Source organism: Mugil cephalus, chromosome 10 (genome assembly GCF_022458985.1).
Source record: "Mugil cephalus isolate CIBA_MC_2020 chromosome 10, CIBA_Mcephalus_1.1, whole genome shotgun sequence".
Classification (NCBI taxonomy): Eukaryota; Metazoa; Chordata; class Actinopteri; order Mugiliformes; family Mugilidae; genus Mugil; species Mugil cephalus.
The window spans coordinates 10,551,841-10,567,780 of NC_061779.1; the positions used below are offsets into that span (position 1 = coordinate 10,551,841).

The 15,940-nt window shown below is 43.7% G+C and overlaps 1 protein-coding gene across 2 annotated transcripts in view; it reads left to right on the forward strand.

Annotated features, from left to right (window-relative positions):
• The window catches only part of furinb (furin (paired basic amino acid cleaving enzyme) b), a 78,907-nt gene that overhangs the window by 29,954 nt on the left and 33,013 nt on the right, over positions 1 to 15,940 (forward strand). For both annotated transcript variants that reach the window (XM_047595601.1, XM_047595600.1), the window contains exons 3-5: positions 4,348 to 4,446; positions 13,047 to 13,142; positions 15,147 to 15,275. In XM_047595601.1, the coding sequence (XP_047451557.1) occupies positions 4,348 to 4,446; positions 13,047 to 13,142; positions 15,147 to 15,275 (324 nt within the window). The remainder of the gene's footprint in view (positions 1 to 4,347; positions 4,447 to 13,046; positions 13,143 to 15,146; positions 15,276 to 15,940) is intronic.

The window sequence follows — 15,940 nt, forward strand, 5'->3', positions numbered from 1 at the left end:
TCAGTACTTGTGCTAAGACTCTAGTGTCAGTGATGCATTTTTTAAATCTGCCCTGTTTTGTTTTTGTTTTGTTTGCTGTTTCTTCTTTGTCTTTTTTCTGTGTCTGTTTTTTGTAACTTTTTTTTATTTTTTTTTATATACAAAATTCTAATATAAAAATATATATACATAAATATGCTGTTATTTTACACATTTTAAAGAGTTCAGCCTTCTTGCTGACCAGCCATGTTGTCTTATTTTGATGAAATGTTTCAGAAGGATGCAGAGGTCCAGTGTGGTGGGTAGTTTTGGTTTTGACCAGATGGGAACCTCCGGGCATGCCTTACATATTCCCTCACATCTCACTGTTCACCCACAGAGCAAACATGAGATATATATTATATATTTCCGAAATTTTTTTGGTATCACACTGCAAACTATACCTGTACCAGTATCTTTTGTCAACTTAGATAAACATCCTATAATGTCGCATTCCTTATTTTTGATTTAAATATATTGTTTTTTGTGCAAAATGATTACAGCATATCGTGGTGATGACCCAACAAGACTGAATACTGTTCCCACAAAGTTAGAACTAAGCGGGACAAGCCCAACTCCTTAAAGACAACCTTGCACCATAATCCCTAACCTAAACTTCAAACTTGACACAATACAGTCAGACAAGTACCGTTCTCCTGGCAACCTCCATACTCAGATTTGTCCATCGGATAGCCAGATGGAGAAGCTTGATTGATTCTAAAGTCCAGTGAGGGCGTTCTGCACAACGCTGCCTCCCACGCTTTGCAGTCCACTTGGTGATGTATGGCTTGGATGCGGCTGCTCGGCCATGGAAACCCATCCCACGAAGCTCTCTGCACACTGTTCTTGAGCTAATCTGAAGGCCACGTGAAGTTTGGAGGTCTCCGATTGACTCTGCAGAAAGTTAACTATGCTCCTCAGCACCCACCGACTCCGCTCTGTCATTTTACCTGAGCTGCTGTCGTTCCCAATCGCTTCCGCTTTGTTATGACGCCACTGACTGAGTTGACTGTGGAATATTTAGTAGCAAGGGCATCGCTGGACTTGCGGCACAGGTGGCATCCTATCGCAGCACCGCACTGGAATTCACTCAGCTCCTCTTTCGCAAATGTTTGTCGAAGAACCAGTACGCAGGTGCTTGATTTTATACACCTGTGGCCGTGGAAGTGACTGGAGCACCTGAATTCACTTATTTGGATGGGTGAGCGCGTACGGTTGATATAATGCATTGTAAGTGTCAGACCGACGGCGTTCAAGGTGCAGACATGGGCGGCAGTTGTAGTCAGTGTTCAAGCTTCAGTTACCTTGCAGAAAAGCAGCTTCTTTTGTGTGAAATGCCACAATATGTATTCAGGTCAAGAATGTAGGTTTCATTGCTGCAAAGCATTACTTTCCACTCGACTTTCACCACATATTAGTCGACAAACCGCTAATTAATTGACAAAATAATTGGTAGATTACTTAGAAAATTGCTATTAGTTGTGGCCTTAGTTCCTTGAGTTATTTTGAATATTATTTTGTTCAGGGCTACATTAATGTACGGACCAGATTGAAATGGGGGGGGTTATAATAGCTACTGTAAGAAACGCATGAGACAGCAACTTCTGGCAGTGCCCAGTGCAGAGTGTAAAGGGCAGTGGGCTTCTAATGCAGACTCAGAGCATAGAGGCAGGGTGACTAATGACCTACAGTGCTCTCAATTATTATCTCCCACATGCACACACACACACACACACACACACTACGATTCGGTCTAGTTCAGGCTTTGGAGAGGTGCGGCCGGTCCCACTTATGAGTAGCTACACAAACATTTCAGTCTCCATCTCAATTTCCCAAGACCCCGTACACCCTTGGACTAAATGAGGACATCAGCACTCTAGGAAATAGGTTTGTCCCACAGAACAGCCGCCCCGGCGCAACGCAAATTAGCTTTCTGCCCTATTGCAATCATTTTGAAAGTGGGTCTCATTAATTCCTTGGGTCACGTGTTTCATCGCATCTCAATCTTGCGTGATTCAAAAGCTTTTTTCTTTTCTTTTTTTTTTTTTTTTTGCGCCGGTGTGTTTGAGACCGGACGTTGTAAGGTCACTCGCTGATTGTCTAATATAATGATGACTGAGGACCACAACACGATGCCTCCAAGGGGATTATTGTGTTTTATTAATCCACCTTTCCAGAGGTTCAGCGCTAATTAGCAGGAACGGTGCGACTTAAGCTATTTTGCCTGTGTCTGTTTAGATCAGTAAAGAAATCTCTTCCGTTTTCCCGTAATTCGCCACATTTTTATTCATTTCATGGTCGCCAGGTTGCCATTCTGTTAAGCTGTCTCCTCGCTAAAGCTGCCGTATTCATCAGCTCTCCACCCGTAATTGCATGCACTGGAGGGGGGTGGCGTCATTTTTGTGTAACACTGAGTAATTTAAACCAGATCTTCTCTCACATTATGGGGAAATTATCACAGCGAGCGATATAAAATCGAGTCTTAATTACAAATATTTGAAAAATGGAGTCGCATCGCGGGGCCTAAGCTGGCATCTCCGTGTCAGGGTTGCCAGACTAGTCCTCCGAGCTCCAGCCTCCAGTCTGGTCGGCCTGCAGACAGCCTGCCTGCAGATTCAGCCCGCAGCCCCAGGAGAGCCTTCCATCCTGCTGCGTCTGCTCTTCTCCCTCCTCGCACGCATCCATCCTGCCTGTTCGCCCTGTCAAACCCTGCGTCTCCCTCCTCCCTTCTCTTCACCGTCACCGCCACCCCCCCCCTCTTCCTCTTCCTCCCCTTTCTCTTCCTCCGCTCCACTGGGCTCGTGAAGGTGAGCCGGTCCCCAGCGACGCCACGGTACAGATTGCGATGCTTCCTCTTCAAACAGAGGCCACTCTCCGGCGACCACCCATGTGAAATGTGACTGGGCCGGGCTCTTCCTCACTCACCTTCCTCCTCCTCCTCCTCCTCCTCCTCCTCCTTTTGTTTTGGTTATTTTTCGCCCTTCTGTCTCACACCACCCTCTGGACGTCCTCATTAATTAGACTCTCGCTCCCGGGTCAGCGTGTCGAGGGGGGACGCTCAGGTTCCTCCGCGTGACACTTGCGATTAAAAAAGAATGAACACCCCGAGGTTTCGGGTCCGGTTTGGTGACAGCTGCCACCTAATTACTTGTCCTTAAAAGCTCTTTTACGAGCACGACGTGCGAGTGGAGAAAGTGACAGCGGTGCGAGGAGCGCTTCAAAATAGCTCTGAAGTGACTCCATCTATAATGGATGCGTCTGTTCGTCTTTCAATGGCCGGTGTCCATTTGCAGTCTTTATGAAGGTGAATTTCTGCGGCTGCCTGACGTTTTTTTCCGCCCTGCAGGGAGCTGACGTTTCTTCGCCCCTCGTCCAGGCTTGCTTCCCGCTACTCCGGGCTTCGTCAGCCGCGTTGCTGCGTGGCGTTGACACGTCACCTTTTCATTTTTCGACACGATTCTGGTGCGTGCTCACGTGCTCGCCCAACAGGTGCCCGACAGTGAAGTTTTAACACCCGTTTTTAAATAACAATGACAAAGACGGATCTTTGTTTCGGGTACATGCAAATGTGCAAATGTCAGGCGGATCTGACGGCTCTTTTGCGGGCAGAGCCGCGTTTCCCTGGGATTTACTCGGTGAAACGCTGTGAGATGAGGGTGATAACGGGCGTATAAACAGAGGGAAAGGTGTCCGTGCGATACCCGGCGGAGGACATTCAAGCCGTGGTTTACTGCCTTGCAAACGGGGTCGTTCAGTTCAGAAAAAAAAAAAAAAAAACAGAGCAAAGCAGCAAAGCAAATTCATAACACTGAAAAAGCTATACTTAGAGTAAGCAAACAGATTGTATGAGTTAATGCGGATATGGGCCATTAGAGGAAACCCTGAAAGTACTCGAGCAGTCGCAAATATTGTGCTGCAGCCTTCGACTAGTGCTTCCTCAGCCCACCCCATAATTTCCTCGGAACTTAATATGTGCCTCTGCAGTGTTTCCACCCCACGAGGACCCCACGGACTAGAAATCTCCAAAGGTTCCTTCTCTCTATAGAGGGACTTCTGGCGGAAGCGCGGCAAAGGATTCGTAGGATGTATTATTTATCGGTAATATTTTTCAAGAGAAACCGGCCGAGTTTCTCATTTATTTTTGAATGCGGACGTATCCGCCGTCCAAACGGACGCGTCTGCGTCTAGCGCTTTTTAGGATGAACGCTGTCTGCACATTCGCTTGTGTGCACGTGAATGCTTTGCTGAGCACGGGCTGTTGTCGGGCCCCCCCCCCCCCCCCTGTTGCTGCAGGTGAACTCATTGCCTTTCTCCTTTGTTTCTGTGCAGGTTTTTGGAGATTATTATCACTTCAGTCACCGCGCTGTGGAGAAGAGGTCTTTGTCTGGCCACGAGGGGATGCACATCAGACTAGAAAAAGAACCACAGGTAAGACTTGTTGTCAGCTCTCGCGCAGCTCATTGTCGCACTCCATGTTGGCAACAAAAGGCCAAAAGACAGATTGGATTACACACGCGGAGCGTATATCGCAAGAGATAAAGGGGTGCCAGCAGCAATGACAGCTTGTCAAACTCTATTCTGCAGTCCACGCTCGTCCCTCCATCTGTCCCGCTGACCCGAACCGAGGTGCCGCAAAGCCGTAAATATGCACAATAAATGCTCCCAACCAGCAGCTGGACTGGCCTTGTTTTTGTCCAGTCTTTTTAAAAAATGTATTATTTGGTCTCACGGCAACAAGAGAGGTTAATTTTTAAACTCCCGCACGGCGTCCCAGGTACGACATCTGGTTTTTAATTTGCGCAAAACCGACGACCGATTTACACCGGAAATTTCTGCGCGTGCCAGATGGAGGGAGGAAAAGTTTTCTTCACAGGGATTATGAAATAATCACTCTCGTGTTACCAGACCTGCGGTATATCCATACTGTATCTGTCCTGTCAAGAGGAAAATCTGCTGGTATCCACCAATCAGTTGATACAGCCTGTATGGATTTTATCTCTTCAATAAGGAGAGAATTTTCTCATACATACTGTATCTACAATAGATAATGATTATGTAAATCACAGTGGAGGCGAGACGAGACAAATCGTTCTTTTCTTTTTTTTAGAAAGGTTGATGGACTGTCGAGGGAAAAAAAATGTTATTTATGTTGAATAACACTCTTTGCATTGTTTCACCTTAAAAACATCGCACTTTTATCACAACGAACCAAGCATTTCCAGTGCACGACCAAAGAGAAGACAGTGCTTGAGTAAACAACAGATATAATCTTTAAAAAAAACAAAAAAAAAAGCATTTCCATGTGCATAAAAATGGTAATTAGTGTTACATTTACATATTATTGCTGTCCTTTTTCAAGGAAGGCAACAGGAGATTTGATAATGCCACAAACTTATTAAAAATGTAATTTTATTCTCTATCAGGAACGCCTTTATTTGTGTTTTAATATGCAATAAGCAATGCACAAAAAGAGAAGCAGAAAACAAAGCTTTTCAGGTGCAATTTTGTCAGTTTGTTTGTGGAGGCAAGAGCATCAGACCTTTTCCGAGCTGTTTGCTCTCGCTTTCCTGTTTTTATTTATACCTGTGCTGCCGAGGGAGGAAATGATTTTTGGGCCGGAGTGTGAAAAATGTCACGGGTCAACAAAACCGTTTGGTTGACAGTGTAAGAAGTGTAGAAACACTGATTTCTGAAAACAGACATTTCGGTTGTTTTTCAATTACATAAACGTTTCTGATTGCGTTAGAATTAGAATTGTCTGTGGCAAAAACCAAGTAAAAAGAAGTTTGTTTGCATAGCAAGATCTGTTAAATGTGAAATATGTGGTGCTTTGTTTTAAAAAAAAATAAAAAATCAGTCCACTCCTGTTACCTTCACTTAATTCCCAGCTGAAATCTCGTCCAAACTGTTCTAGATTTCCTTTCTACAAGCAGCAGCGGCAGCATAACTGCGCATGTTATAACATGTGTCACTGAACTCAAAACACTGCTGCCACGTTTTGCTGTTTTAAAAGCATGTTGAAGTGGTGCCTGGCCGAAGGGGACAGTTTTAAAGTGAGGGGAGTCGTGTGCTGTTTGTTGCAAGGTAGATCCACCAAGCTCAAGAAATGCTCTCCGGCTTTCCCCGAGTCCAAGTCAGGCCGGATGAGCAAAGCCTCGATTTGCCCCGACATGCATCGTGGCCCCGAGACATCATTAGTGAGACGCGGTGACGTTCGCCGAGTGCGCGGGTTTCAAGGGGTCGAGCCGGACGGACGTTAACAAGTCTGAAAGGAGCCGGGTTCAAAGCTGCGCGCGGTCGAGAATGCTGCGAGAATGCTCCCAAATGAGCACGGGGTTTTCGTTTGAGATTTTTTAAAAAATCTGCCACGAACGGAATGTGGTACGGGCAGCCACAAGAGGCAAGGATTTCTGTCACCACTACGGAGGAGGATTTAATGGGATTTTAGATCAGGAGTCAGAGGGAAAAAATGCAGAATAAACTGTTGTGTTCCCAAAAAAGGCATCTGGCAGGGGCCGCAATTCATCAGAAAGATGGACGTCGCCAAAGCGTTTTTATCAAATAAGAAACAGAGAGCGCATCTAAAGACGGTAGCCCTGACAGTAGAGCCGCCGAGATAAAGTCTTATCTAATATGAAAACATTTCGGACAAAGGAAATTCCATCTCGCAGGTTGATCTCGGTTTCGATGTCGGCGGTTCAAGTTAACGCGGCACTTGAACCTCCCGCAATTGAGGGCAGCGGGTTTCCTGGCTGCGGAGCGGCAGCTTGTCCCTGGGTTACCCGTATCCGCCCACGCGGCGAAAACAAAAAAGAGCTGAGCGAACCTCAGGCAGAAGCATGACCATCGCCAAAACGGTAACAAAGCGAAAGCGACTGAGTGGTGCTGTGCTCCTGTGTGTTTATTTAAGTGCGTTTTGTATAATCGCGGGGGACACCATCTGAACCCGGGGAGGCAAGAAGAAAGAAAAGAGGCTATGCTTCACCTGGTTCAAAGAAAACAGATTTGAGAAGCAATGAAATCGTAATGGTTGGATTTGGATTAGTCGGCGCTGAACGTTGAGCTCGTTACACTGTTTCCTCTCCGTAATCCGGCAACTGTATCTCGCATTACCTCCATTGTCTCTCTTCCTCTGCGCCATGGTGCTAACATGCCGCTTATCGCCATCCCCTTTGAATAATCACACAGTGGCAAGATGACATTGGCAGCTGCATAAGCTTGTACCATTATGCAGGGCTAGGACTGTTTGTCATCGCCTCTCCACACCCCACGTCTCCTCTGTGAGGGAAAGAATTGATTTGTTTTGGGGTGGCTGCTGTTGCTTTTGTACAAACTGCAGTGTAAGGCAACGTACTGCATGTAATATTTTTTGTTTTTGGGTGTGGGGGGGGGTTTGAGACTCTATATCTCTGCCTCTCGCTCCCGTCTCTTTTGTCCTGTTTTCTGAGCCTATTGTATTTTTAGGTCTGTGAGGCCGTTGATGCGCTCGGTAATAATCTAAATTTGTTATCGTCAACAGATATTTCCACGGGGAGACCGATAATACATTAGCACATCACTATTTTCTGGCTTACCGAGCGTGTCTGCGGCGCTCCACCCCGACCCCAGCTCGGCGCCACCGACGTAAATGTTTAAATGTGAGTCGCAGCGTGAGCAGGAAGAAATAATGTATCTGTGGGAGAGCACGACAGAGTATTTCTAGCAGAGATTCTTGCATTTTTTTTTTTTTTTTTACACGTCTGTCGAAAATAAACTTGCCAAGTAATTCACAAGGGGGGGGAAAAAAAATCAAGGGATAAATGAATTTCCTCTTTCTATCCATCTTCAATGCTATCTTGCAAACCCCTGGGGAAATCTTGACACCTATAGCTGGGAATCACTGATTTATGGTTGGGGTACGTTCCTTGTCTGCCTCACTGATGAGGCTTTAATGGTCTTCGGAGCTGTATCGAAAAATTGTATGTCAAGCCTTTGTTGTAAAGTTTTATTTTTTATGTATTTATTTATTTTTTTATAGGAACTGGGCAATACAGTGATCTTCAGAATTAGCACAAAGAACTACAGCCGTCATCAATGCGGATGATACATTTATGAGGCAATTTATTTATTAATTTATCTGCTGGTATTTGGGTCAGCTCTCATCTGTGCAATCCTCCTGCAACTGGATTAGCTTAGCATAAGCGTAACCGCGCGCTACACGCGGCGCACGGGACACGAGCAGCCAACCTTTGTTTTCTAAAGCTTTCTAAAATAATGCTAAAACTCATCGATTGTGAAATCCCTCCGCAAATTTCCGGACCAGGAGACAGCTGGAGCTAGAAAACCCTCCGACCGGACAGTTTGAGTGCCTCGCGATTAGATTTTTTTTACCACCGGGTCGGATTTGTCAGATTTTAAGGTGCGAGGGAAAATTTTAAAAATGTTGTACTTATCGCACAGAGTGCAGGAGCTGCGAGCACTAACTTTTACACGCTTTATATCTCAAAATAAATCTCCAGAAAAACAACATTTCCGAGGGAAATGCACAGAGGGGTTTTCTTATTTTCGCCGGCTTCCGAGGTTTGATTTCCAGCTGCAAACTTTAGAGCTCAGAATTTGCCTGACCCAAATTTTAGCCCCTAGATTTTCAGCTGGCACTCAGAGTGTCACATCAGTCGGCAAATCTGATGCCGGTGACCTATTTTAGCGGGTGCTGTAGTAAATGTTTAAATATCAATTTAATTTCCGTCTTTACTGATCATGACGGAAATGCAAATGGACTTTAAATAAAATAAGCCCCTCTTGTCTTTTCCTGGGTTGCATGCTTTTGAAACATCTCACCGTGACGCGGATGGCGATGACTCAAATGCTCTCTAGCATTGAGTCATTGAGATGCAGGAGAATTTTAGAGCACATACATCTTAACCAGGCGTACGTGCCGTATTATGCGACTATATTATTTACCGGGGAGTTTATAGCGAAGTCGAAGTCAATCGTGCGGCGTGCTGTTTATCACTGACCTACCACTGTGACTGCAGCATATGCTGCGTCTCACGGCGTACCGCTGGGATCCGGCATATGCTTGTTTGCTAAGTTGTGTTTCATATTTCAAATAATGCTTTTATATGCAATCTAATTACATCTTGTTCGGAGTCTGTGAAGGAATCCGACCTGCAGCTGTTCAACCCTTTGGAAGTCACATTTTACTCATAAAGTGAGTGTTATTTTAGTCATGCACACTCGCCTGCCAGTTCATTGGGTACACTAGTGGAAACAAAAACATTCTAATATGAATCTATGAATTAACTCAATTTTACTTTCATGAAGGTTGGAATATTCAGCGTGTCTTATTATTTTGGTCATTTCATTTAATTGCATTGCGTTGCACTGACACTATTATCTTAACAACCCCGTTTTCTTCAGCGGGCTCGGCTGAATGACAAAACATGTTTGTGTCTGATTCAGTGCAGGTTTACAACACCATCCTCCGAAATGGTCATACAATTGAGTTACAACCACAAACCGAACATAATGGCAAATCATAAAGAGGGATTTAGTCTAGAACTGGTAAATAAGAGTGCATTCTTTTTGACTAGTGCACTGAATTTTTTAGTAAGTATTATTATTATTATGTCTCTCGTAAATGTAAATACATTTCCCAGTAGCTGAATATAACACTTGCTACGTTTCCATTACCCAGATAAATGCTCAAAACCTGAATATCGCAATAAAAATGTGGAATGGAAACACCTACATTTTGAGAAAAAAAACTCTCAGATATCGTTAAAACGCTTTTATGCTCTAATGAGGTGTTTTTTCAGACGTATCGGTATAAAAGGGTATCGCAAAAGAATTTCCCCATCACCAATGTCACTGGAGATGATGCATTGGGTCATGCGACCAGTTCATTTGAAGTCCATCTTCCTCAAAGTGAAGTCTCACCCCTAGAGGGTCCCAGGGGGTACTGCAGGGGGGTCACAAAATCTTTCATTGATTAGACTTTTTCATTTTTTTTTTTTTTTTAATTTTCCCCCACAAATTAGAATTTCTTCAAATAGACATTAACATGAATCCTATCCTACTGTTGCACATATAGTATTTGAATTAAATAAAAAAAAAAGAATAAGAACCTGTCTATCATTGAATAACTTAATACTGAATGCAAAATGATAATCCTAATGTATATTTATGAATAACAATAGGCTGAGTTTAATATAGAACACATATTAGGTAGGGGGTCCCTACTTAATCTCCCCATCAGTTTGGGGGTCCTTTGCCTGAAAGACGTTGGAGACTCCTGATTTAAACGCAGCTGTTGTTCTGCTGAATGGCAAATTAAAGATGTTCCCTGTGGACTTTTCTGCTTGACAAATATGTCATGTTTACCTCCAAAACATGAAGCGGGTATCTCTGCTGTCTATCAGACATGTGGAATCTCCTTCCTCATTAATGGCGTTAAATGCACATCGTCATAATTATCAACCGTACACATCAGCCGGATCGTTTAATTGTTTGCTTTGGTCTTTTTCGTTAGATTTCTTAATAGAAAGAGTCGTCACCAGACACGTCTCCTTTGTTTGTGCGTAGACAGTGCAAACACGCGAGTTACAGATCGGAGCGCAGAGCATCTCTCCGCCAGTTGCTCCGCATTACAAACAATACCACCGTGTCTTCTACTTAGTCATCAGACAGGAAAGCCCTCAGGACGCTGTGCCAGAGATGGAACAAATTTTCTTTCTTTCTTTTTTTTTTTTTTGCACAAGCAGATTACAGCGCTAGCCCGCGTGGCGACTGTGCTCTTGTTTCATGATTGCTTCTGCGGGTGGTTGTGTTAGACTACTCTTCGTCTTGGTCTCAGACCTCGGGGTAGAGCTTATTTCTGTGTCGTAATTACTGCAGCTCACCTTGTCTTTCCCGCTCTTTCGGAGCGCGTGATGCCGCTGAGTTATTGGGCAAAATATTTCAACATTTCCACAAATGAAAAAGATCACATTACGTTAATTATGTTTGATATCAATCAAGATTAGCGTGCGATATGAATAAACTGTAAATTGGATGCTTAATTAAGTGCTGTTATTAACAATGTGATTGAAACGCGATATATCCCGCAGTAGATGGCTGTATCCGCCATCATCTCAGTCATGCGTTGGTCATAATTTCGCTCTCTTAATAATGCGGTAGGCAGTGGGGCAGCAGTGGGGCAGCAGTGCAGCGAGGTCGGCCGTGTGCAGTTATAAATGTAATGAAATGAGATGAATGTTAATTAGTCTGGGATCATTTAAATGAGGTTAACTGCTTCATTCTCTAAGGCAACGTTTTCAGGTGGGTTCAGAGCTGAACACGTTCCCAGTCAGGCCTCCGTAGAAGCACGTAATCACGAAATCAAATCAAGCACAGGAGCCTCACCACTTAAAACAACGCGGCCGCAACGAAATCACCAAAAGAGAAAAAAAGAAAGAAGGCAAATCATATACTTAAATAACAAGTTGTACTTTGATAATCTGTCTGGTATTGTGAAGAAAATGCGCAAGTATCTGTAGTTTAAACTGATTATAATAATTCGCAAGAGCATTTGCTTTGAGTGCTGTAAAAGACAAGCACATCTGCTATGAGCTCATTTTATCCACTATGTGCAAATTCCCTGTGGTACAGAATTTTTTTTTATTTTATTTTATTTTTTTCCCCCTCTTCAGCCCATTTTTGAATAGAACTGTGAACGTGTTGGTCTTTAAATGAGCCTTGAGCTGCTGAGTTGGCGTTTGTTTAAGAAGAACAAAGTGCTGCAAAGAAGGAGCACCTCAGTTCCTTCACGCCACCAGGCCCATTCTTCTGCTCGGTGGTTGACTAATAGCGCGTTCGCTCTTTGTTCTGGGTAAATTTAAACATCAGTGCGTGTCAAGACTTAACGCAATAGTCTCATAACCGTGGATATAGGGGCACATTCAGGTTGCGGACAATCATTTGTGTCTGCATGGATCTTGTTTTAGGCCAAGGACATTAAGGAGACATTAAGTAGGGACCCCCTACTTACTATATGTGTTCTATGTTAAACTTGGCCAAGTGCTATTTATGAATATACAGTGTTTTTCAGTAGTAGTAGTAGCTCCTGTATCGCTGAATGAGTGAAGTCATGATTAATGTGCATTTAAACAAATCAAAATGTTGGGAGGAAAATTTATATATATATATATATATATATATATATATATATATATATATATATATATATATATATATATATATATATATATATATACAAAAAATGTCTAATCAACCAAAAATTTTGCGACCCACCTCTGAAGTACCCCCGTGGACCACCTAGGGGTCGCGGACCCCCTGTTGAAGACCTTTGATCTAAGTGGGTGTAACTTTGATGTGCTTTAAAACGACCCACGTTGGCAGGTGTTCGCCTCGGATGTATTTCTCATCAGACCGTTTTATGTCTCACAGCTTAGATATTATAAAAAAAATCAACAGTGATGAAGTGCAATAAATCCTGCAGGTGTCTTTAAGGGTTCGTGCTGCTGTCACTCATGCTCACGGAGGGAAGCGCCTGTCAAAGTCAAAAGTCCTTAAATGATTTGCTGTTGTCTGACTTTTGGCAAGAACAGTTTTTTTTTTTTTGCGACTTCGGAAGCGAAGCTGTAAAATGACATTTACTGTGTTTAATAATAGCAATCGGTCGTGACCCTGTGTCACCGAGCTCCGTGCTTCTCCCGGCGCTTTCCACAACTTCACATGCCCCTACTCAGGCATTACCCCGTACAGTGGCCACTTCCCCTCTACAGCCGGGCAATGAAATAAATTACATTTTGCCCACGTCTCGGCTTCACTTTCTAGTTATTACTTTTTTGAGCTCAGCTGGGACCATGTATTTCCACGCCTACCGTCTGGGACACTGCAGCGATTTCTGACGTTAGAACATTAGTGATGACAAAATATCATGTGAGGATAACTGTGTAAACTGTGAATTTCCTCTTTTTTTTGTGCGTGGGTGCGATGTGTGTGTGTGTGTGTGTGTGTGTGTGTGTGCGTCAATGCCCCCTCAGGTCCTGTGGGCTGAGCAGCAAGTGGTGAAAAAAAGGAAGAAGAGGGATGTCTACGAAGACCCGGCAGACCCTGATTTTCCCAAGCAGTGGTATCTGGTGTGTAAATGTTTTCTTATCTTTGTAATTTAGATCTCATTCGTCTTTCGTGACGGATGACGTGGTGAAAATTCAACACGTGTACAATAGCTCCAAAATTGCGTACGTGATGTAAATCGCAATTATATGCTTGGTGGTTGTGTAAATGGGACTTCTGTGTGGTATTACCATCAAAGAAATTCAAGTCAGTCGCTACAAATTGCCGTATTCATTCTGCCTGTGAAAGATCCGCGGCTGCATTCAATACCTTCAGCTCCGGCAACACGCAGTGATGCCTAATTGAAGGGCAGACACTACAGGAAAGGTTTTCTTTTTTTTTTTTTCTTTTTTTTTCATGCACCTGTTAATTTTGAGAATTTTAACTATTTTGCTTCCACGACGCGCCTTTTGTTCAGGCTGGTGGAAACAGACCATCATAAATACACATTAAATTGCTTATTTTGCTGCAAATTGTCTGCCTCTGCAATTTATCTGCACATTTACTAAAAAAGGAAAAGGAAGCTAAGAAGACATGGAGAAAAGAAAAAAATATGTAGTGTATTGCTTTAAAGCCAGTTTTTTTTTTCTTTCTGGAAATTAGCACATAATTTGACACAAGCTTTTACAAAGCAAAACGTAATTGTCTTTATCCAAGTAATCAAGTGTGGAAGCTTCATGGTGATATCTATTAATTAACAGCCCCGTTCACCTGTAGAGACGTTGTTCGTGTTCGCTGTGGCAACGGCAGAACATTATAATTTGCTCCTGATCAGTCACGTAAACTGAATCGCTGGTTTGAGGCTCAGCCGATGTTTTCTGAATCAAATCTAAAAAAGCGGTGCTCCCCGGGCTGTTGGGTTGAATGTTGAAATTACATGTCTGGATAGATCCACCGCTGAACTGTATCACCTGTGAAGCATTGATAGCAAATGGTCCTGGCACTGCGTCTGTTTCATTATTCTCAGTTTTTCTCGGAGATGCTTCTATTTGCCCTAATCTCCTCCCCGATTTTTTTTTTTCTTCTCTTTTTATATGCGCGAAACCTATCCCACTGCAGCAGATTAATGGCAGCATTGACTATCCTAGACGTGAATCACCGGGAAATAGAAGTTGTGAAACCACCTCTGCCATTCAGCATTAGACTTCTAATCGTCTGAGGGCTTAAACTGTTTTCCTCCTGCTATCTTACGCGACCATGACTTTAGAAACAAATAATCAAAGAAAGCTGCTTTAGCTGATGGCACCAGGGCTGAAGGTGTGCTCGTGGTAGTCCATCCACTTTATGCAATTTCCTTTTATATTAGATATACGGTCCGGTTTGCGGAAAAACCATTTACTTTAAACATCTATTGAATTCCTTCCGTGCCAGTTTAACATACAAGCATATAGTCAGTGTAACCAGGAATTTAAGCTTTTTACAATTCTTCCCTTGTGTGAACAGGCACTGGAGAAAAAATCATAAAGAAACAGAATCAGGCGCAGAGAAGAATCCTTTCTATTCCTCCCTTTTCACTGTGTTTATCTGTAGTCATCTTTGTCACCTCTGGCACTCACTTCCCTTTATACTTCTCGCTGTATGAATTTTCCCTCATTCTTCCGACTCACCGTTTATCAACCCTGTATCCGCCGTGTGTCTCCTTCTCCTTTCTCCCAAATGGCTACAGACTTTTATTTCTTCAGAGAGAAGGGGGGGAAAAAAAAATACCCTCCCAGCGATTTCTGACCCGCAACAGGTTGTCTGCCTATTTTGCCGACGGCATAAGAGCAGCAGGATGCTCCCGCTGGGCGGCTCAACCTGAGGAGGCCGGACTGCTGAGTGGGGTGTTGCATTGAAATGGGATTTTAAGTGTTCATGTAGCACCTCTGATGTTCTCGGTGTTTAGTTTGTATCAGGCATTGCTGCCGTCGTTGCGGCGGGCGACTGAAAGTCCGTCTCCTGCTGCGAGTCCCTTTTCCGTCGGTTTGTCTGGGAAGTGTCAGTCACAGCAGATTGACGGCTGAACAAAAGGCTTGTGTCTCTTCCAGTCTAACCCAACACATCAAGACCTGAATACAAAAGCAGCCTGGGCTCAGGGCTACACGGGAAGAGGGGTGGTGGTGACTATTCTGGATGACGGCATTGAGAAGGACCACCCGGACCTCATCAGCAATTATGTAAGTCAAAAATGCAGAGGTGTTTAAAGCTGATGTGCTGCTGTAAGTGTATTTGTCACATCAGTGCACAGTGTTTTCTTCAGTGAAAGGCTTTCAAGAGTTTTCCTTGTGCATTTCTACATGTAAATTTACACCACTGTCCACAATGTTTAAAACCTCAAATGTTTCAGCCTTGGTTTATTCGGCAAAACTTCACTCACTACTACCGCTAAGTATTACTGTTGTCATTTCAATTAAGAAGTCAGAGCTTTGTTTTTTTTCCCCCCCCGTCATTCTATGAGCAACCGTGATTTGATTTCCACGCTCCAGACGGCTCTATGAGCAGGGAAAGGAGTTGTTTGCCAGCCACGCCGAGAGGTTGGAGGTTTCCAGGCTGTCGCCTCACCGTGGCTGCTCCCTCTCGTCCCTTTTTTTTTTTTTTTTTTTTTTTTCCCTCCGTCGGCTTGTTGACTCGCTTTTGATGAGCGAAAGCCGTAGGTGCTAAGCTCACCGGCGAAACGCATTAAATGTTCTGTGACCGCTCCGTAATAAAAGTCAACACACTCGCTTTCAGTGTCAAGCTGCAGCAGCAGGAGGGGTTTAGTTTGCAGCGCGGGAACCTTTGAACCTGTTGAACGCCCTCATTGTGATGATTTGTGCGTTCATATTCAGATATCTGGTTAAAG